Source organism: Pezoporus wallicus, unplaced genomic scaffold (genome assembly GCF_028554395.1).
Source record: "Pezoporus wallicus isolate ANWC-B61680 ecotype Strahan unplaced genomic scaffold, APGP_CSIRO_Pwel_v1 contig_7553, whole genome shotgun sequence".
In the NCBI taxonomy this organism is placed as follows: Eukaryota; Metazoa; Chordata; class Aves; order Psittaciformes; family Psittacidae; genus Pezoporus; species Pezoporus wallicus.
Window position 1 is genome coordinate 613,853 of NW_026635101.1, and position 21,782 is coordinate 635,634.

The 21,782-nt window shown below is 49.8% G+C and overlaps 1 protein-coding gene across 1 annotated transcript; it reads left to right on the forward strand.

The window, feature by feature from the left end:
• Positions 1–5,068: 5,068 nt before the first annotated feature.
• Positions 5,069–16,881, forward strand: DSTN (destrin, actin depolymerizing factor). The gene is made up of 4 exons (XM_057403040.1): positions 5,069–5,223; positions 14,320–14,627; positions 14,830–14,906; positions 16,591–16,881. Exons 1-4 carry the CDS (start codon positions 5,221–5,223, stop codon positions 16,698–16,700), a joined length of 498 nt encoding a protein of 165 aa, XP_057259023.1. The 5' UTR covers positions 5,069–5,220; the 3' UTR covers positions 16,701–16,881.
• Positions 16,882–21,782: the final 4,901 nt, after the last annotated feature.

The window sequence follows — 21,782 nt, forward strand, 5'->3', positions numbered from 1 at the left end:
TTGAGAGAACTGGGCTGGTTCAGCCTGGGGAAGAGAAGGCTCCACTGAGACCTTCGAGCAGATTCCAGTGCCTGAAGGGGCCAAGAAGAAATCTGGAGAGGGGCTTTTGACAAGGGCTTGTAGGGACAGGACAAGGGGGAATGGCTTTAACCTGACAGAGGGGAGATTGAGATGAGACATTAGGAAGAAATTCTTCCCTGTGAGGGTGCTGAGGCCCTGGCACAGGGTGCCCAGAGAAGCTGTGGCTGCCCCATCCCTGGCAGTGCTCAAGGCCAGGTTGGACACGGGGGCTTGGAGCAACCTGGTCTAGTGGAAGGTGTCCCTGCCTGTGGCAGGGGGTTGGAACTGGATGAGCTTTAAGGTCCCTTCCAACCCAAACCTGTCTGGGATTCTGTGATTCTGTGATCCCTGCTTGAACTGTGTGATCAGGGCAAAAGGGGATGACAAGACATGAGGTGGGTGCAGACAGATGGGGGAAGCAGGGGCTGACAGAGTGACAACAACCATTAGCACGAGCAGCCGCATTCTCAGCTCACCAGCTGCTTTCCCAGCTGTCTGCCTCCTCAGTTTCCAGCAGCAAAGCAGCAATTTGCCTCAGAGCACAGTCAGTAGCTAAATCTGCCCCTCAGAACGTAAAGTATTGGGGAGACAAAACCCAATTTCCACGGCAGAAAAGCAAGGCTTGCAGGGCTGTCATGTAGGAGTTTGCCTAAGTAAGGCATGGAGCAGGCGGCTCAAATCAGCCACCAAATACTTCAGAGTGAAAGGCTAAAAAAGGAAGGTTAGAGAGGAGGAAATGAGTCAGTAGCTTGGAGGGCGGGAGGGGGAGTTCAAATAGCTAAGGCATATAAAGTAAGCAAGCAGTCACCGTCTCAAATGCTAGAAAGTCAGCAAGGTGGATGTATTGATCTTTGGTTTCAGTTGATGCAGGGTCTCATTCACAGACAGGAGTCCACAGCGACTTTTGAGATGGCCCATGCTGGGTTTTGATGCAGTCTTTCACTCAGCAGATGCCTGTTGGCTCCATTCACCCTGGTGTGTCAGACCAGAGCCAAAGCAGTACCAGCAGATACACGACTGCTGAAATTTCATGGGCTCCCCCATAGCTGAGGGATGGATTTTGGTGGGGTGCAAGTTTTAGGTTAATCACAAATGCATTTTGGCTTAAGAAAAGAAGGAGGATTCACCTTTCCAGATGGTTCATGCAGACATCCAGCCTGAGCTTTCAGCCTAGCTTATTTATAGCGCTAATGCTAGGAAAAAAAAGGACAAAACTTATTCAGTGCTGAAAGCAGCAAAGACAGTAAAAAACACTCCATCTCCACAATGCTGTAATGATCCACAGCATTCATTTCCTTATTCATAACAACCTTGTATTGCACTAAAACCCTGGGGGCAAAGGGGGATGTCTCACCCTGAGAAGCCTTTAACCTCACTATGGAGCTGGCAGTAACAGGCATGCATTAGCAGTACACCATGCAAGGGTCAGTGGCAGCATGGCAATGAGCCACAAGGCACCATTTCTCCCACTCTCTGCCCCAGGCCCCTGTCCCATCGAAAGGGCAGGACTGATGGAAAGGGAGCTTGTAAAAGGAAGCATCAAAAATCCCTCCTGAAACAGGGAGTTTCCCCCTGGGTTCAGGCACCAAGACAACAGCTATGTGCTCTAGCACGAGGAGGCTGTAGCTAGTCCTCTCTGAAGGAAACTGCAGTGCTGCAAATGGTTGGGGTGATGCTCCAGGTCATGGGCATGTGAGGAGCAGGCTGTGGAGTCTGGGAGCACAGAGAGCAGCCTGGGCTGCATACCCAGAGCATGAGAAGCAGGTCGAGGGAAGGGGTTCTCCCCCTGTGCTCTGCTCTGATGAGACCCCCCCCTGCAGTCCTGTGCCCAGCTCTGGAGGCAACAACACAAAAGGGATGTGGAGATGCTGGGGCGAATCCAGAGGAGACCACGGAGATGTTCCAAGGGCTGGAGCAGCTCTGCTCTGGAGAGAGGCTGAGAGAGCTGGGCTGGTTCAGCCTGGGGAAGAGAAGGCTCCGAGGACGATTTAGAGCAGCTTCCAGTGCATAAAGGGGCCAACAAGAAATAAGGAGAGGGGCTTTTGACAAGGGCCTGTAGGGACAAAACAAGGGGGAATGGCTTTAACCTGACAGAGGGGAGATTGAGATGAGACATTAGGAAGAAATTCTTCCCTGTGAGGGTGCTGAGGCCCTGGCACAGGGTGCCCAGAGAAGCTGTGGCTGCCCCATCCCTGGCAGTGTTCAAGGCCAGGTTGGATGGGGCTTGGAGCAACCTGGTCTAGTGGAAGGTGTCCCTGCCTGTGGCAGGGGTTTGGAACTGGATGAGCTTTAAGGTCCCTTCCAACCAAACCAGTCTGGGATTCTATGATTCTGCGACTGGAATAAAAAGACTCCCCTTCCCCTACACAAGCAGCAGCACGGCATTTACATCCCATCAGGGTTCCCAATCTGTAACATACATACTGCTGATCACCATCAGGCAGCTCCTGGTGCAATGGTGGAGCTCCCAGTGCCGTGCTGGTACAGCACATAGAGCCCGTGGGGTCTTGTGCTAAGGCAGGCCGGTACCACCATAACCATCTCTGTGCACAGCTCCTGCCTCTAGCCCCCTCAAGGCACCACAACCACTGTGTTTATGCCTCACTGGGCTACATTGTTTTGTCATTTGGAGAATGAAACCTTGGTTTTGATGATTTGTAGTTAAAAACTAAAACAGGCTCTGGGTAAGTGCCCTTCCCAGACCAAGCACATCTGTCCTGTGAAACAGAAACAAGTGAGAGATCTCTCTTACTCAGCTGGTGAAGTTTGTCCTTGCTGAGGCTCCTTTAACTTGTTAGATACCTTCGCAACCCACTGCAGTGTTTCCAAAAACACAAGACCTCTCAGAACAGCCTGAGCCAACAGGCCAGCTCCAAACTCATTTTCCCTTATAAGTATACAAGTGAAACAGCCCCAGTCCTGTTCTCATGGCCTTACATCATCCCTTCCCCTCCTCCCCAGGATCTGACTTCTGTACCCCTCTTTCAAAGCAAAAAAACCCCACAGTCAATTAAGACTTTGCTCCAAATTTAATCATTCCTTGATTAAATCAGAAGACCTTAAGGAAGAGCTACCTGCTGCCCAAAAAATTAAGTCCTAAGTCATACTGGTAGGTCTTTTGCTAGTCTCACCACAAATCTGATGCAACTGCTCTTGCAAAAAGGACCCCTGGCCAATGAAAGCCACCCAGCAGGAAAGCAGAATGAACTAGTAGTGTTTTTTCCATACATGCTTATCGGGTCTTTCAGCAGCTTCTACCTAATGTGAATAGGCGTAACAGCAGATATAAAAGGGCATATAATGGGGTATGCTGCAAGGAGGGGAAAAAAATCCCTTATTACGATGGCAATATGGGTAAAAACTGTAAGGCATGGCTCACACCTTTCATATTGAAGCTTTAGGCTAGCTGTAACCTGGTATGAAGTACTGCTGCCTTATACCCCAGCCCTGAAAACACGCAGTCCAGTCTTGGCTTTGTTTTCTGCTTACAAGAGACTCAGAGACTCCATAAATCAGCCTGGAGAAGAGATGGCTCCGGGGAGACCTTGGAGCAGCTTCCAGTGCATAAAGGGGCCAACAAGAAATAAGGAGAGGGGCTTCTGACACGGGCCTGTAGGGACAAAACAAGGGGGAATGGCTTTAACCTGACAGAGGAGAGACTGAGACAGGAAGAAATTCTTCCCTGTGAGGGTGCTGAGGCTGTGGCACAGGGTGCCCAGAGAAGCTGTGGCAGCCCCATCCCTGGCAGTGTTCAACGCCAGGTTGGATGGGGCTTGGAGCAACCTGCCCTAGTGGAAGGTGTCCCTGTCCGTGGCAGGGCCTTGGAGCTGGATGAGCTTTGAGGTCCCTTCCAACTCAAACCAGTCTGTGACTCTGTTCTACAATTCCATGAATAAATACAATTGATGCAAAGGGTGCTTAACTGATCAGTTCAAGCCAGGAACATCACTGCAGGCAGGATCCAGGAATGAAACCTAACATTCTGTAAATGTATTAACATCAGCAGGTGCTTCTGTAATCTGATTACAAACCCCCCAAGCTTCACTCCCCACAACGTTTAGAATATAGTATTTTGGTATCATTTAATTCGGCAGCGCTGCAACAAACACGGAGCCGCAGCTTCTCCCCTCTCCCCCCACCCTCCAGCAGCGGCGTTTGTCAGCCTTGTCCCGAGGACAAACCCTGCATTGTCTCAGCCACCTCGGCTCTGATTGAAGCGGGGACGCGAACGCCGCTGGTGCTGGTGCCACCGGGAAGAGCCGCACAGCGCTTCCTCCTGCTGCTGCTACTGCTGCTGCTGCAGCGAGGGCGGGCGCGCTGAGCCAATCAGGAGTGCCTGACTGAGATCGCACCAAAGTAGGTATTGAAAAAACCCTAAAAATAATTAAATAAATGAGGAAAAAAAAAAAAGAAAAGACAGAGAAAAGCCCCACACTTCCTCCTCCACAGCTCTTCCGCCCGCCCCATCTGCTCCCTCACAGCCCGCCTCCCCCTCCTGCTCGCCTCAGGGCCATAGGCACCCCATGCCACCCTCTCAGGACCCACACAGCCCCTTTCACCCTGCCTCAAATCCTCTTCGTGCCCTCCTCTCCTCGCCCCGGCCGTCTCGCCCCGGCCGTCTCCCCTCGCCCTTTCCCCGACGGCTCCCTGAGCCCCGCAACGCTCCCTCAGCGCACCCCGACCCCCCTCACCTCCCGCCGCACACCTTGGGGCAGGTAATCCCGCCCACACCTCGCACAAAGGGACGCCGCGATTGCCCGGCCGGCGCCTGACCGCCGTCAATCAGCCGGCGGCTCCCCCTGTGATTGGGCAGCGCACCCCATCCTGACTACGCTTTGGGCGGGGGGGGGGTGTCTGTGGGTGCTTGGGTTTCTGTCCCCGCACCGGGTGCGGGCGGATACACGTGTGCTTGTGGCGCCGGGGGGGTGCGGAGGGAGGAGGAGGAGGAGGAGGAAGAGGAAGGTCCCGGGGCGTTGCCACGCAGGGCTCCCACCATAGCAACCGCTTCCTCCTCCGGCCGTGACGTCGCAGCGTTTCCGCCCGGCTCGCGCCCTCGCTGCTTCCCTTCCTGCTGCCGGAGCCCGCGCCGCGCCCAGCATCCGAGGGAGCAGCCGCCGCCGCCGCACCGCGCTCCGCCGCCCGCAGCGTCCCGCCGACACCATGGTAGGCAGCGGGCGCCTCCGGGGATGCGGGAGTTGGGCGGCTTCTCCGCCTAGCAATCCCCCCCCCCCCGCCCCATGCCCTCTTCTTTCATCCCTGGGGAAAGGGGGGTGGTTGGTATCGCCCGCCCGCCCGCCGCATCTCGGCCTGCGCTCCGGGCACGACGGCATCGCGCCCCTCCGTTCCTTCTCCGTCCATCTCCCCGCTCCTTTCCGTTCGCCTTTGAACCTGACGCGGCGGATCCGTTCTCCTCCCTTCCCTCCCCCCCCCGCCTCCATCCCGCCATGAGGCGGCGGAAGGTTACTCCCCCCCTTGAAGCGATGGAACTGTCCTCCTCTCTGTCCTTCCCCCCGTGAGGCGATGGTACGCTCCGCGCCGCACACAGGCGCTAGGGGCAGGCGCGTCCATTTCACGCGGGGAAAGGGGGGAGCGGTGAAGAGAACGATCGCGGCGGGAAGATTCGGAGGGGGGACATGGACGCGGCGGGGCGATGCGCCGCCCCTCCCCGTGCCGCAGGGCGCGGCCGTGGGGGGGGGAGGCGGTGGCTTCTCCCCCGAGGGGCTGCGTGAGGAGCAGGTCGGAGCCTGGCAGCAAGGCCACGATACGGGGCGGTGGGGTGGGTCCCCACCGGGAGGAAGCGCGGCCTCGGCCGCATCCGCCCCGCCGTGCGGTCCGGGCGGGAGCCATCTTCCACAGAGCCGAGGGGCTTCGGGCCTGGCCTAGAAACGGCGGCGGCTCCTCGGCGGAGCGGGGCGGCTGAGGCACACAGGGCCCCGGTGCTGGAGCCAGCAGACAAAAGGGGGGAAGCAAAACCCGCGGAAGGAAGCGCTCGGCCGTAACAAACACGCGGTTTTTTGCAGAGGCCGCTCGGAGAAGCCTAAATTTTAAGGTGCTTGCCGCAAGGATTGGAGACTTTTTGTGTTCTCTGCACAGAGATAATGAAGATATAATGCTGGGAAGAGAGGAAATGTATTAAACGTACACATGCGCGTTTTCTCTGGCGTTCTAAAAAGCCCCAGGGGACGCCTTTCATAAATGGGGCAGAACAGACCAAACATCTGTTATGCTTCGTTTGTTACCAGGCCAGGTTGGACGGGGCTTGGAGCAACCTGTTCTAGTGGAAGGTGTCCCTGCCCATGGCAGGGGCTTGGAACCAGATGAGCTTTAAGGTCTCTTCCAACCCAAACCGGTCTGGGATTCATGGTGGTTCACTTTCTGTTTGGTTTGCCTACATTAAACATTTATATCCCTGTTTAACTCGGGCTACTGACACTGACAAAGTGGAATTACTAGTTCATACAGTTTTACTGCTGTCCTGCTTTTGCTTGAGTCCTGCACAAGCATTTGTGCAGCAACAAGCATCACAGTTGCTTAGGTTACTTCCCCTTAGTAGGGGGGTAACCCATTGAGCCCTTCCCATGGTATTTACTCTCAGTTTCTTGAACATGTGGTATGTCCAGTAAATAAATTTTTAGTGTGTGTTGGCCCACAGACAGGATGTGCTACTAATCTCCCTGCTTCCTATAACACCCAAGTTTGAAGCCTCTGTGACTGGTCTGCAGCATGGAGCAGGAGCTAATGAGAGTTGCAGAGGAAGCTGCTGAAAGTCTGACGAGACTTGCAGCTCTTGTTTAAAATAGGCTTGTCTGAACAAGCTGACTACCACCTCTGCAGTACGCAAACCTAGTTTAGAGTGACTACTCACTGTGTCAGGCTACGTCTTGCTTCCGAACCACAGAATTCCCCAGTCAGAAGTGGTATTTCTTATAGTGATCTCTTTTTTGGAACACGGTTTGCATGGGCTTTTTTAAAATGCTTTCTAGCTGATGCAGATGAATTTGCTTTTGGGCAAAGAGTGTCGGCCTTCTGGCAAAGTACAGCAATGCCAGCAGGAGGGCATCACTTGGTATCAAAAGAGCACTGGATTTTCTGCTTTTGTGTCTTGCCACAAGGCCAGTTTCTTTGCTACTGGATTAAATGAGTCCATAGTCTTTGGAGGACCATGCAAATTGTTTTTCTTGGTTGTTAGTCAATACTATTCCCAAATCTGTGTAATTACAAGGTACGTATGCCTCATATACAAGATGACAGGCTTGTGACAATTGGTAGTGTGGGTGTCTGGCGTGTTCCTACTTGCTTTGTCAGAACATCGCTATCAAGAGGCTCCTGCTGGGAGCAAGGACCAAAGCCATCTCATGCAGGAGAGCCTGCAGACAGCCATGACTTGCCTGTAAAGCAGTTCAGAGCCTGCTGCTCATCTGACTGTTCAGCATGCACAGCCATCTCCAGGAAGGATACTTCAGTAATGAGTTTCTGGGATGCCCAGAGCAGGCCTTCAGGGCCTGTTTTTAAGGGTGAGATTTGAGCTTTAGGCTGCTGTATATGCCTGGGGGGGCCGCAGGAAAATACCTACAGTCACTTTGGCTCATAATAGCTGATTTCTGTGCTGAATACATTTCTAAGAAGCTTTGTTTTCCTGCAAGAGTTCTGAGGCATACCAGCTTATTACCCTCATTGCCTTAAAAACGTGAGTTTCAACACGGGAATGGATCCTGCTCAAAAGTTCTGCCCTATTACTGGCTACCATGGTTCCTGTATTTCAGCAGTGTTGCTGGGATTGCCTTTTGTGGGTATTGCTTGTTCTGCTCACCTTGATAGTTGTATGGGGAGTGAACTTCATGGCAGCTCTAAGAAGGTGACAATTCAATTTCCTCTTTGGCTGAAAGCTGAGGAAGTGACCTCCAGGAATTCAGGGGAGACTTTTTCTCTGCCTTTTTTTAATAGTTGCTGCCTTACTCATCTCTCCTCGTCTAATCAATAACCTTTCTTGTAGGCGGGGGGCGGGAAGCTGAATAGACTTTTGATTCTTTGACCCCAGAAAAAAAGAAAGAGGAAAAGTAATGCAAACTCAAAAACTCAAGTCAGGCTGGCAAGACCTGCCTACAAGTGATATGCAAATAACTCTGTACTTCTTGCTGGTTTATGATGTGCAAATAATGGCCTCTTACACAACAGCAGTAAAAAGGCAGTTGGTTATGTTTCCTATCATGCTGCAGATCTGAATTCAAGCTTTGGACTTTCAGCTGCCTTGGCGTAAGCGGAGGTGTCTGTCTGTAGGCAGCAGAGGACATGGGCATACAGAGCCTTGGGAAGTCACTGGTCTCCTTTGCCCAGAGGTGCTGTGGCTGCCCCATCCTTGGCAGTGTTCAAGGCCAGGTTGGACAGGGCTTGGAGCAGCCTGGTCTAGTGGGAGGTGTCCCTGCCTGTGGCAGAGGTTGGAACTGGATGAGCTTTAAGGTCCCTTCCAACCCAAACCAGTCTGTGGCTTTCCCATGCCAGTGCTGGTTTTTGGGGTGATGTTAAACTAGTCACTCTGTGCATTTCCTCCTTTCTTACTCAGGAAGGTGGGGGTGGTAAAGTCAGATGGGTTTTCTTGGGTGCTCAAATAACAGATGAAAGCAAAGCAGTATTTAAGATCCTTGTCTTTTTAACCACCCACATTTTCAGTTGGCTTGTGGGCCACAGCTAACAACTTTTCAGGGGCCTGATTTGGCAAAACCTTCTAGATCTAGGTGCTGGTGATGTCCCAGTGTATTGCATGGCAACATAAGGGACAGCTTTCTGAAGGCTGCTGTCGCAGAACAGCCAGGTGGTAATAGGTTAAGTGAAGAAGTATTTGTCACAGGAATGAACCATGACACATCTCTGAGTCAGATGGAAATGCCACATGGTTACACAGGCACTTCTGGCAGCAGCAGTGGATTTTGAAGGTAGATATGAGGGGTGGTATGCCCAGCATAGGGGAAACAAGGTGTTTGCTGAAGAAACTGAGACCCACATACAGGACAGTAATATGACTAGCAAACATGGGAGCACCCAAATCTGCCTTTGCAGTTAGACAAGGCGTACCTTAATAAGTCTAAGTGTCAATTCTGGAAAAATTGATGATGCTTTTCCAAGGAGCAAAAATTTCCAGTTGAGTAGCTATAGACAGTCCACACTGGTGTATACAATGTGTGAGCATAGTTCCCAAACAAAACAAGCCAAGAACTGGTTCTTGAAATGTCTCTGTAGATAACACATGCACAGGCACTGCTATGGAGGGCTCTGATCACAGGAAGCAAAACCCACACTGTACAATTGTCAATCCTTAAATTCAGTCTTTCAGACTTGTCTTGAGGCAAACTAAGTCATTAGTTTAAAGTCTCCTTGGCTGTCTTACAGTCAAGGAAGGAACTAAGGACTTTTTCTAGGTAAAATATTTTAAATATTCAAAGAAAATACTGAAGTTCACAGCACTTCCCGACAAAAGAGGAAGTGACTTTCATTGTATCAAAGTTGTGTTTCAGTGCAGCCTTGCTTCAGATCCAGTTTATCAGGTATCTGGCATGTGTCTCACTCCTGAAGTGGCTTTCTGTATCTGGGGATTGTCTTGAGAAAGCTTATTCTTCAGTGTTCCCTCATTTAGATTAAATTTCAGTTGTGGAAATGTAATTGGTGATAGAGGCAAGCTGCTGGAAGCTCTTAGTGGAGGCAGCTGGGGATGGCTCTTGCAGTTGGAAGCTGGCTAGACAGAAGGCTCTCTCTTCGGGCTGGCCCGTGGAGCATTCTGTTCTCACAAGGCTTCTGCAGTGCTTTGCACTTAAGGCAGGAACGGTGTCTTTGTGTGGGGAATAAGAGCCACTGTGTTACTGCAGCACATGCTGACGAGGCATTTAATGCAACCATTACCTCATGTGCCTACAGCAGTCTGTATGAAAACACAATGGGGAGACTGGTGGAAGTGCTTCAGAATAATATATGAGGCCATGCTGCCCACAAGACACTGCCTTTGCAGTAGCTGCATGGAGGTGGGGGTGGAAAACTCATCTCATTTTTGCTGATTCCCTCAGAGGAACTTTGCCCATTCTTGCTAGAATGTCTCCCTGAAGGTGCTATACTGGCATCATTTTCCCATTTGATAATTAGGTGGTTTGCAGTTAAGGTCTTCAACACCTCTAGAAACAGGCTGGCTACTTGAATGTAGTCTTTTCTCTGCAGTTGTGTCCCAGGAACGGCTTTAAGTTGATGTTGCCTGTGTTATGGGTTGATCTGTCCCTTACAACAAAACATCACCAGCTGATGGTCGAGTACCCCACAAGTAGCTGCAAACATGTACAGCTCAATGAACAGCCACCGGCAGAATCACAGAATCAATTAGGTTGGAGAAGACCTTTAAGATCATCAAGTCCAACCTTAAACTGTGCACCAGTCCCCAGTCTGATAACTGCTTTCATGCTGAAAAAGGAGCGGAACCAGGTTAGCTGTTGTAACTCTGTGGTGCTCAAGCCAGAATGCACAAAATAATAATGAATGTGCTGTATTGAATCCTCTGAGCAGAGCGATACTGGGCCAGAAAGAGAAAATCCAGACTAGGATTAACACTCGTATCACAGAATTCCAGACTGATTTCGGTTGGAAGAGGCCTTAAAACTCATCCAGTTCCAACCCCTGCCACAGGCAGGGACACCTTCCACTAGACCAGGTTGCTCCAAGCCCCGTCCAACCTGCCCTTGAACACTGCCAGGGATGGGGCAGCCACAGCTTCTCTGGGCAACCTGTGTCAGGGCCTCAGCACCCTCACAGGGAAGAATTTCTTCCTAGTGTCTCATCTCACTCTCCCCTCTGTCAGGTTAAAGCCATTCCCCCTTGTCCTGTCCCTACAGGCCCTTGTCAAAAGCCCCTCTCCAGATTTCTTTTGGCCCCTTTAGGCACTGGAAGCTGCCCTAAGGTGTCCCTGGAGCTTTCTCTTCTGCAGAAGAACAAGTAAACAGTCTTGTCATTGCTGGTGGGGTGGAGGCTTCTCACCAGCTATTTTTCTGGGCAGATCAGCAGAGACATGGTTAAAATGTCAGTTGAGGATGTATATTTGAGTGTGGCATTTCAGCTTGTTCTTGTGCTCTGAACAGTCATCCTCTTGCTGCCCTACACACAATGGTTGCAGCCACCTTCCAACAAAACCTGCCTAGGATTTGGTTTTTTTCTGTTTCCTTTTAAAGTATGTTTATGGAGCCAGCAATGGCTGGTACAAGCCCACGGTTGAAGAGGGAGTCCCACAGCTACAAAAGTAGATCCCCTTTGTGGAAGCAGTTATTTGCACTGAGAGCTTATGAGTTCATTTCAGCCCATGCTGTGACACAGCTATAGCATTTTCTGAGATGGAACAAATCTGCATTGTCCCTAGCAATATAGTGGCTGCTAATGTCATCCTGTGTGTTGAATCCAGGGGTTGTACAGCAGCTGTGAGAAGGAGCAGCACCAGCTATTAACAGCATTTTGCTTTGGAAAGCTGAGAAGAAAATCCAGTTGTTACTCCTGCTGCTTCAGTTTCTGGTCAGTCCCAGTTGTCAGCTGCAATTTAACAGTGAATTTTGAGTTTCCAGGCTAAATACTCTCCACATTTTTGGCATCTGAACTGACTTGCCAGCAGTGCTCAGTTTCTTTATAAGGAAACAACTTGTCTCCCAATTTGGAGACATGTTTCTGGCTGTGCAGTAGCACATGCATATGCTCTCTGACTGCACAGTTTGCATCGGCCTGCAGCTCCGTTGCTGCTCCTTGCTTTTGCATCTCTGATGAGCATTAACCTCTTCTTCCAAAGTTGACTTCCAGTTGTTGTGGTCTTGGAGCAAAGATCAAGAAGTGACAAAAGTGGAGCTATTTTATGCAATTACTAGATGCATTCCCATGCTAGTTCAGGCTTTCTAAGCATTTTCTACTTAGACTTTTAAGGGCTTTGTGACTAAAAACCGAGTCTTGATACCTGTTGTCAGCTACTGAGGTGCCATTATTCAGAAGACAAACATCAGGGAAATAAAGGTTGTCTTGAGCTCAGTGCAGATTTGTCCTTGGTGAATGATGCTGTAGTTCTAGTTGCTGCACTCTTTGCTTTATTAGGGCAACTTCGTCGTCCCAGAGAGCTCTTGTCCACACCAACCACAAGGACAGGAAGAGAAGGACCTTTATTCTACGTTAGTTCTGTATCATGCTCTGACAAAGTGCAAGTCTCTCGCTATGGAGGAGGTGACACAGGAATGAGTCACTTTTGAGTCCATGTTTGCACTTTTGCTCGGACTGGAATCCTGGAATAGGCTCTCTCTGCTTACTTTCCTTGCCTTATTGGTGATATGTGTGAGGGTGGCTGTCTGCCAGGCACAGTGACTTTCTCCCTGTCCTCCTGTCCCAAAGTGCAGTGGATTCTGGATAGATTACCCCTAATAAGGAAGCCATGCATTAGAAATCTTGAGGGAGGTCCCCTTGTGTTTGAGTAACCCCCTAAAGAACACTGTGCGCCGTACTAGAGAAAAGCTTCTGTCTCAGATTCACTGCTGTAGGAGATTGCCCTGGTTTTGCATGACCAGCGCTTGCTGTCAAGCTCCATGGTGATAGTTGCTGCCAGCTGTGCCATCTCTCTTCACTGGGTTAGCAAAGCTATGCCAGCCACGGGAAGTTACAGGAGGAGACATGTTGGTAGGAAAACTGAGGTCCTGCAAGGTAGGCATTAGTCAAGGCTTTAAGAAAAAAAATATACATTAAGTAGTTGTCCAGTCAGTAACCATCTCCCAAGGACAACCTGTTGGAAAGCTAGCACTGAGCACCCCTAACCCCCCTGGTTTTGCAGGTGAACTCCGCTGTGTCTTTAGAACACTTTGGCAAGGTACGATGCTTCCCCCACCACCACCAGTGAATACATGAAACACACATTTTGGGCCTGAGCTTAAGGAAAACCAAAGTAAAGAACAATCCTTAGTCCTTTTCAACCTTTACTCTTTTTTCCGTTGGTGTATCTCTCATAATGCTTTACCTGACTCTGTAGTGGCGCTGACTGTGCTTTAACAGTGATGTGTAGGAGTTTACACAGAGGGAGGAGGGCCATTTTTCCTTCTGTGGTACAAATTACCATGTCTGAGAATAAAATCATTTGGATTTGGAAGACCAGCAGGGGAAGAAACAGTATGAGAAAGGAATCTCACTGTTTACACTGCGTGCAGGGTTTTGAACAGACAAATAAGTGTTGGACAGCCTTTGGTTTGGTCTTTACTGCTCTGGCCAGGATGTCCTTCCAGCATGACTTCCCATTATTTGCTATTACACAGCTGCTTTTAAGCTCTCCAACTTTGCTGCACTCTGATAACAAAACACAGATACAAATGCTTCTATCCTGCCACCTTTTTTGTCTCATTCCCAAAAAAGCAGCAGACTGAAAATGCAATTCAGCCTCTTGTCGTTCTCACTAGGTCTTGTCCTCTTTATTCTGTGTGCCTTTAACATCAGATTGGTGATGCTGCATCTGCACCTCCCATTACAGCTAGGACAGGAAGATACACCACAAAGTAACTAGAATCCCCCATCAGACTTCAAGGGGAAAAGGATGGAAAGGCAGGCAGCTTGCTTTGAAACACTGAGGAATTGCTGGGAAATAGACACATTAACTGTTAGTCTTGCAAGTTGTTCTCCCTTTAGAACACTGAATTCAGAACAGCTTCCGAAAGTTGGCTTGTTCAGCTAAAAACCATACCACTGCAGTCCCAGTGGCCCACACAACATCTCTCTTCATCTCTAAGCCAAGTCCATGTGACAAGTGTGGAATTTGGCCACGTTTTACCTCTGTTCCTAAAGCTGCTAGCAAGCATGCTAGACGTGGCTAGGACACTTTGAACAGAAGATTCTCATGGACTTGGTTGTCTAGTCAGCCTGAAGTGGGTAACAAAATTGCGCTGCTCTAATGCCAAAGGATTTGTCACAACTGAATCTCAGAGGACAAGGGGTGGATGTGTGTGTGTGAAACTACCCCAAAAATAAGGTTCTAGTATAAGTAGGATTGTGCCTTCTTTGGAATAGTTTTGGTTTGGCAGCTGCCTGTGGGCAGCATCGAGACTCCAGATTCTTTGCTTGGCTTGGAAAAAGAGGGCCTGCAGCCTTTCCTGACAAGACTCTCAGGCCACTGGTGACTCTTGCCAGTGTCGGTTGTCTTCTAGCCCCGGATTTAAGGCAATGTGGTAAAGGAGTTGTGAAACTTTGCAGTGCTAGCCCTAAAGGTCTTTGCTGTTGTCTTTGCAGGCATCTGGAGTACAAGTTGCTGATGAGGTATGCCGTATTTTCTATGACATGAAAGTGCGGAAGTGCTCTACGCCTGAGGAAATCAAGAAGAGGAAGAAGGCTGTCATCTTCTGCCTCAGTCCAGATAAAAAGTGCATTATTGTGGAAGAAGGCAAAGAGATTCTGGTGGGAGATGTCGGTGTGACGGTTACCGACCCTTTCAAGCACTTTGTGCAGATGCTTCCCGAGAAGGATTGCCGTTATGCCTTGTATGATGCAAGCTTCGAGACCAAGGAATCCAAAAAAGAAGAGCTGATGTTTTTCTTGTGGTAAGCCATCTTCCCAGCTCACTCATTCCTAGCATGCAGTCCAGGCACTGTGGGCGAGGTCTCTGAGAAGTGGCAGGCTTAAAGTGAGCTTGTTTTCTGAGCCATGAGACATTTCACTTGCTTATCATCCCTAGGATGCAGCTTCTCACTCTGCTGGATAATAAATGTCACTAACTGCACTCTTTCTGGTGTATCCCATTAGGGCACCAGAACAAGCACCCCTCAAAAGCAAGATGATCTACGCAAGCTCCAAGGATGCAATCAAAAAGAAGTTTCAAGGTATGTAATGCATCTAATGCTCTTACACGTGCCATGCTCCTACAATGCTTGCACAGCAAGGCTTAACCATTGGCTAATTGGTCTGGGATGGGGTTTTTTGAGGAGCTAGTGAGACATGAGAGCTTCACAGGCAAAAAGCCCTGTGACAGAGCTAAAATGAGATCTGGCTAAACCCTGCACTGTCTGACTCTGAATTGTAGAGGCACTAGAGCTATGCTCAGGACAAGAGTAGGCTTAGCAGTGTGTGACGCTGTATTTGTACTGTACAGAGCTGCATTTTGTGCAGACCTACCTCTGTGGTAGAGGACTCTCAGCCCTGTGTCTGATGAAATACATAATCTGGTAAATTTACTGTGCTGTAGTAGTAGTAATTAATGATTGCTTTAGAGATGCAGTTGGGATTGCTCATTTCAAAAGGCATCGCATCTCCAAGTGGAGAAGCGAAGTTCTTCTGTCAGGCACCAGTATCCAAGGAGTAAATACCTTGCTGCAGCATTCAGAAATTTCATGCAAAGTCAGTCTGGTGTGTAGGCAGATAGCACTGCCCCCCTTCAGTTCCTGCTTGCAGTGTGCTGGACTGATGGGATCATTGTGCAGCAGTGCCAGCCAGTGGGTTGGAAATGCTGCATTCAGCTCTGGGGCCCCCAGTACAAGAGGGACGTGGAGCTGTTGGAGTGAGTCCAGAGGAGGCCACGGAGATGCTGCAGGGGCTGGAGCAGCTCTGCTCTGGAGACAGGCTGAGAGAGAGGGGCTGGATCAGCCTGGAGAAGAAAAGGCTCCAAGGAGACCTTAAAGCAGCTTCCAGTGCCTAAAGGAGCCAACAGGAAACCTGGAGAGGGGCTTCTGACAGGGGCCTGTAGGGACAGAACAAGGGGGAATGGCTTTAACCTGACAGAAGGGAGATTGAGATGAGACATTAGGAAGAAATTCTTCTCTGTGAGGGTGCTGAGGCCCTGGCACAGGGTGCTCAGAAAAGCTGTGGCTGCCCCATCCCTGGCAGTGTTCAAGGCCAGGCTGGACAGGGCTTGGAGCAACCTGGTCTAGTGCAAGGTGTCCCTGCCTGTGTCAGGGGGCTGGAACTGGATGAGCTTTAAGGAAGGTCCCTTCCAACCCAAATCTTTCTACGGTGAGACTTGTGTGCTGCGTGTGTGGGAGTTAGAAAAAAAAGAAATCCTGAGGAAATTCTGCTTTTCTTCACATAAGACAGGCTTGGGTGTTGGGCTCCCTGCCCTCCCTCCCTTCACTTACACCAGCAAAGTCTTTCTCGGCTTTCCATCTCAGATTCTCACTCTGATTCTTTCACGCACATCCCCAGAGCCAGCAGAAGCTGAGTCAGCCATCTTAGTGTGCTTGGGTGTAGCTCCCTCCCCTGCCATCGTCAGGGTAGCAGTAGAAATGAGAGCTTTGCTTGTGAGACAGCCTGCAGTGAAAAGACCAACAGTCTGAGCACTGAGCTACTGAAAACGTTCTCCCTGATGTTTCTGCATTGGCATGTGGTGTGCAGCCAGGTGTCTCCTGTGACATATCAGGGGAAAACCATCCAAATGCCTGAGCTAAGGCAGGACTTAACCTGCGTGAGTGACCAGACTGCTGCTTCTTATACTACTAGCAAGTATGTTTCTTCGATTGATTACTAGCATGTGGAAATAATAATGCGTTATTGAGTGTTTTGCCTCTTTTTTAGGCATAAAGCATGAATGCCAAGCAAATGGGCCAGAGGACCTCAACCGAGCTTGCATTGCTGAGAAGCTAGGAGGCTCCCTAGTCGTAGCTTTTGAAGGAAGTCCCGTGTAGATGTCATACAGTGCCACAACTCTACAAGCATTCCATGTTTTAATATATCAGTTATGTAAAGCAACTATTCTAGGCCAGGGTTCCACTAACTGTAGGGAAGCTGTCTTGTAGAATAAAGTAGATTTTGGAGATGTAGCTCGTATGTACAAATGACCCTAAATAAATCAAATCTAAGGATTTATCTTGGTGTATTAATATTTGCATTGGTTGTCCAGCCCAATTATGTCCCTGATGGATTTAACACTAAAGGTCTCCAAAAAATCGTGGTCCAATGGAGCACCGTATCACGGAATGAAAGTGGGGGGAGGTGAGAACAATCTGGTTCCTGTTCTTGCTCTTCTAAATCGTACCAAGCAAAATGCAGCCCGTCTTTTTGAGGCTACTGGCCAAATTGCCAAACTCAAAAATGTTTCCCCCTGTAACTGTTTAGTACAGAACTTCAAACCTGTAGTTAAATGTTTGGCTAAAGCAACCTGTTGGCACCAAAACTGGGTTAAATTCTTAGGCCTTTCAGTTGCAGAGCAGTACTAATAAAGGCTAATTTTGAAGGTAAATAGAGATGAGACACTTTTTTTTTTGCCTGGAGAAATAGTCCTAACCCACTCTCTTGTAAACTCACGGTGCAGTGATAATATTTAAAGGTTCACTTGTTCTGTAGGTTCAGTTTTCTTGTTATGAAGTGTCTTGAGGTCTTTCCAGCCTGAGTGATTCTATAAAAACTGCTTTTCTGTTGATGTAGTTTTCATTTAGAACTACCTTAGTTTCTCTAATAACACACTTAACTAGCAGATTGGATGCTTCTGAAGCTTTTACAAATGCAGATCCTTATAGCAGCGCTCTCCAGTGATGGGTAGTACAATGCAGAGGAGCCACATCTTTAAACAGTGGTATTCTCAGCCCCAGTCCTTGGTCACTTGGTCCATTTGTCTGTAATTACTCTTGATTTAACTTAGTAGAACCCATCAGCCTGACTAATACGGCTTGATCTGGGCTTTTTTGTCTGTTAGCTTCTTTAATTCTGTAGAAATGCATGGAAATATCACCTACTAGAAAGTTTGACCTGAAATGCCTTTTGTATGGGGTGGGGGGGGGGAGGGGGTAGAGAACATTCCTGTGCCAGCTACAGAGATCTTAAAAGCTTCCATGTTTCACCAGTGGTTGATTAAAGCTGTTTCCTTTGTGTAATGTGTACATGGGAGTTGCATAGAGTTTTCCTGTATGTCTGTAGAGAAAAAGAAAAAAAAAATAACAAAACCAAAACCCTTAGCCTCCAGTGCGTTACTGTTACTGTTCTGTGCGTGCCAAATTAAAAGAGCCTAAATAAATGGGCTTTCCCCTCCCCTGGGTCAGCGATTTGATTCCTCTCCAGCCTCTGGATTAGCCTGGTGCTTGGGGAGCTGGTACCCCTTCTGCAGGTATTGATTGCCCTGTGCTGCTCATGGTGGGAGAAGGGATGGGGGGAAGCAGGTTCATCAGCACAGGGTGCAGCTTGCTGTAGGCATTAGCTCCCTGACCTGGTCTCTGCATTTTAGGTGCCAGACCCAAGTTTCCATGGGTTGGGGAGGTTTCTGGCAAACATTTGCTGTCTGAGCAGGAGAAGCCAAGCACGTGTCAGTGATTTTGTGCTGCTTTCCCTGTAAAAACAGGGCGCTTTCTCTGGCCAAGCAGTTGCAGGCTGCCCCTTCCTCTGGCCAGATGTGCAGGGACAGAACAGCTGTGCTGCCCCACAGCTCCTTGGCAGAGCACTGAGCTGCTGCTTGTCATTAAAGGCAGGCATTGCCTGCTTGCTCCAGCTTGGCACCCAGGTGGGTCACAGAGTTGGGAGCACAAGGTTTTCCAATGCAAAGAGACCCACCAGAGCGATACTTTGTGAGAGGAGCAAACCAGCCTGGCTTCTGCGGGTGCTTTAGCCTGTGCTTGAGTCAGCTCTGAGCTCTTCCAAGTGGGTGATCATCATAAGGAGCTCCTCCTTGCCTGGGTGTCTGCAGTACAGGTCTCTGTCCAAAGTCCAGGTTGAGATAAGGTGTGACACAGCAGGAGTGGTGCTGCCTGACAAACAAAGGGAACTCCCAGCCAAGATCCAACTGATAACCAGTGCTGCCAGAGCCAGACTGCAGGCATCTTCCAAGAGATACCCAGCCCAGGTGACGCCATGGTGGACTTCTGCCTGGGATTTCCTTCCTTGGTTAGAAGATGGAGCCAGAGACCTTGCAAAGGGAGAAGGATGTGAGACCTGGAAGGTAGGAGGGAGCTTCCCACAGCATGAAAGCTCTTGGATCAGGGTGCAAAGTGCCTTAGTCCTGGGACTTGGAGGGATGAGAAGTCTGAGGAGGCACTTGAGGCCTTGGCTAGGTGCGGTCCCACAGGTTAAGCTGATCTTTGAGGTTCTGGCTGCTTTTAGGACCCTCACAAGTCCTGAGGTATTATACTGGCCTCTGGAAGAGTGTTCCTGCACTCCAGGGCTGGCAAAGAACTCAACCTTCAGAGCTATAATGCTTCATACCTTGTCCATGTCATGGAGTTAGAGAGCCAAACTTCACCACCTCCCAGGGCTGTTTGTCCTTCTGTGATTGGAGGGGATAAAAAGCACAGGGAGATGTTTTCTCTTGTGATTCAAAGGTTTCTGAGCCTTTCAGTTAAAGTTTCTCTGGTTGGACTTAATGATGTTAAAGGTCTTTTCCAACAAAGTTGGTTGTATGAAATCACCCAGAAGTTCTCAAAAGGCAAGGCAAGCAGGGAGAGACAACATGAAGAATGCTTCCTACATCTTATCTGATTGCTGGGGAGAGAAGGTAATTTCTAACAAAACATGAAGAAGAAACAGGACATGGCTCAGAGCTACGCAAGCTCAGCAGGACCACAGCCCAGCTTGGCTGCAGCAGGAGTAGAGCTGCTAGAAACCTTTTCAATTCCATGTGCGGGCAAGAGTTTCCCCAGTTTCCAAGAGTTTCACACTGGGGAGAAGATGGGGATGGGAGATGAGACTGGTAATTCAGGCTGAGCATGAGCAGATGGTGCAAATGTGATTTAGCTGCTCCAGCAAAAGTGAACTTGAGGATCTGAGCTGTGGCTTAGGCTGCAAGGTAACTCCAACTGTGGCTGAAACCAGGAGAAGGACCCAGTGTTCCCATCCAAAATCACTCCACCTGGGTGCTTGGTCGATCTTTATCACTGAATTACCTTCCCTGCAGCACCCAGATCATACCTGCCCTGAGTCAGAGGCTGACAAGTTACAAGGTGACAGTGTGGCTTGCCTGGAGGAACGATAGCCCTCGCCGTCGGTGAGTAGCCAAAGCTTATGGTGGTACATTGCAAAGTCCCACCAGCTCCTGGCCAGTCAGCCCTGCATGAGGGCAAGGCTTGGGTTTTCCTATCCCCTTGGGATGTCTTTCCCTTTCTCCCAAGCTGCTGAGAGAAGAAAACAAATCCCAGTGATGTCTTTCCCCAAAGAGAAGTGGGTTTTTTTTTCTGCCCCTCTCTTCATAAAGCAGCCAACTCAGTGACGTGTCCTGGAAGGGCACCATGTCACCCCATGCAGAGGACACTGAATCTCTTCTTGTGTGGTTTTTGGAGCCCTATATGGCACACATGGGACACCAGCTACCTTCCTCGTGTTCGTTGGGTTGGGGCTTTGTCACTGCTGGTGGGTTAGTGCCTGGGTAACTGCTGTGTTTTGTGCAAGAGCTCACGATAGAGGAAATCACTGTTGCAAAAGCAAGAAAACTGAAAAACCAAAGTATTGCATCACTTGGTGGCTCCTGATTCTCTGGGGCCCTTCCTACCAATGCCTGTGTGGGGTGATGGTTACCTCAGTAGGCTCAACAACTCCCTCCAGCCTCTGGGGTTGTCGGGGGTGGTTTCCTGGCAAGCCTGGTGAATTCCAGGTGATCTCCAAAGCCACAAGGTGCCAGGCCAGGCACGCTGCTCTGCAGTGAGAGGAGAGGGTGGTGGCGTTGAGGGTTGAGGTCACCGGCGGTCCTTGCGCCATGAGGTCCTCCCCATGCACCACAAAGTCCAGAAGGAGAAACCAAAGGGTAGTAATGGCTGTTGCTGAGCGAGTCTGCCCCTCCACCGTGGGCAGATGGACCGGCCAGAGCCCTCGTGGGATCTGTGCATACGTGCACATCCACAAAGTGCTGCCTGCGTGGAGTCCCTGGTGTCTAATACAGAGGTTGAGCACACACTGCCTCCCACAGGAGCAAAATGGAGATGGGTCTGTTCCTCATCCCCCTTCCTGGTCTTGGTCCTTCACACATCCCTGAGGGACCCAGCACTTCCGGGGCCTTTTTCCTCCCGCCCCTCTCAAATCCTGCTGATGTCAGCACCCTGATGTCAGCTCAGCAGCTCTATTGTGGGAGACAGGCACTGAGCCATCACGTGGGGTCTGCCTCTTCCTAAGAGCACAGCTTGGGGGGGGGGGGGAAATGGAAAAAAAAGATAAAAAAAGATGGAAATATGAAAAAGGGAGAGAAAAAGGAGAAAGAAAGAAAAAGAGAAATCGGGGGGAAGAGAGAAAGAGAAAAAATAGCTAGAAAAAAAGGGGAGGGAAGGGAAAAAAGAGAACAGAAAAAAGGGAGAAGAAAGAAAGGAAAAAGGGATAAGGAAGGAAAGATAAAGGGGAAAAGAGAAAGGGAGAAAGAAAAAAGAAAAGGGGGAGTAGGATGGGGAAAGGGCAAAAATGGAGAAAAGATAAAAAATAGGAAAAAAAAGGGGGGGGGGGAGAGAAAAAAGGAAAAACAGGGGAAAAAAAGAAGAGTGAAAGTAAAGAAAAAAAAGACATTTTAAAAGGGGGTTGGGGAGGGGGGAAAGAGGGGAAAACATCTGCAGAAGGAAAGCCACAAGAAGAAGGGGAGAGCGAAGCAGAGCCCAGCAGTACCCGGGGGCCACCACCGCCCAGCAGCCCCCAGGGACAAACTCACCTGAGCTCACAGCAAGGGAGCAGCAGCAGGCAGGGGCTCGGGGAGTGCCAGCACTGGAGGAAGCGGTGCTCTGCTTTGGTTACGTTGGGGAAACACCCCATCGGGAATGGCTTTTGCAGCACAGCAAGCAAAGAGGTGGGGGGTAAAGGATCTGCTGCTGACC

Coding starts and splice junctions, on each gene's coding strand:
- DSTN (XM_057403040.1), top strand. Junction 14,628..14,829: donor GAGCTGATGTTTTTCTTGTG/GTAAGCCATCTT, acceptor GTATCCCATTAG/GGCACCAGAACAAGCACCCC. Junction 14,907..16,590: donor AATCAAAAAGAAGTTTCAAG/GTATGTAATGCA, acceptor CCTCTTTTTTAG/GCATAAAGCATGAATGCCAA.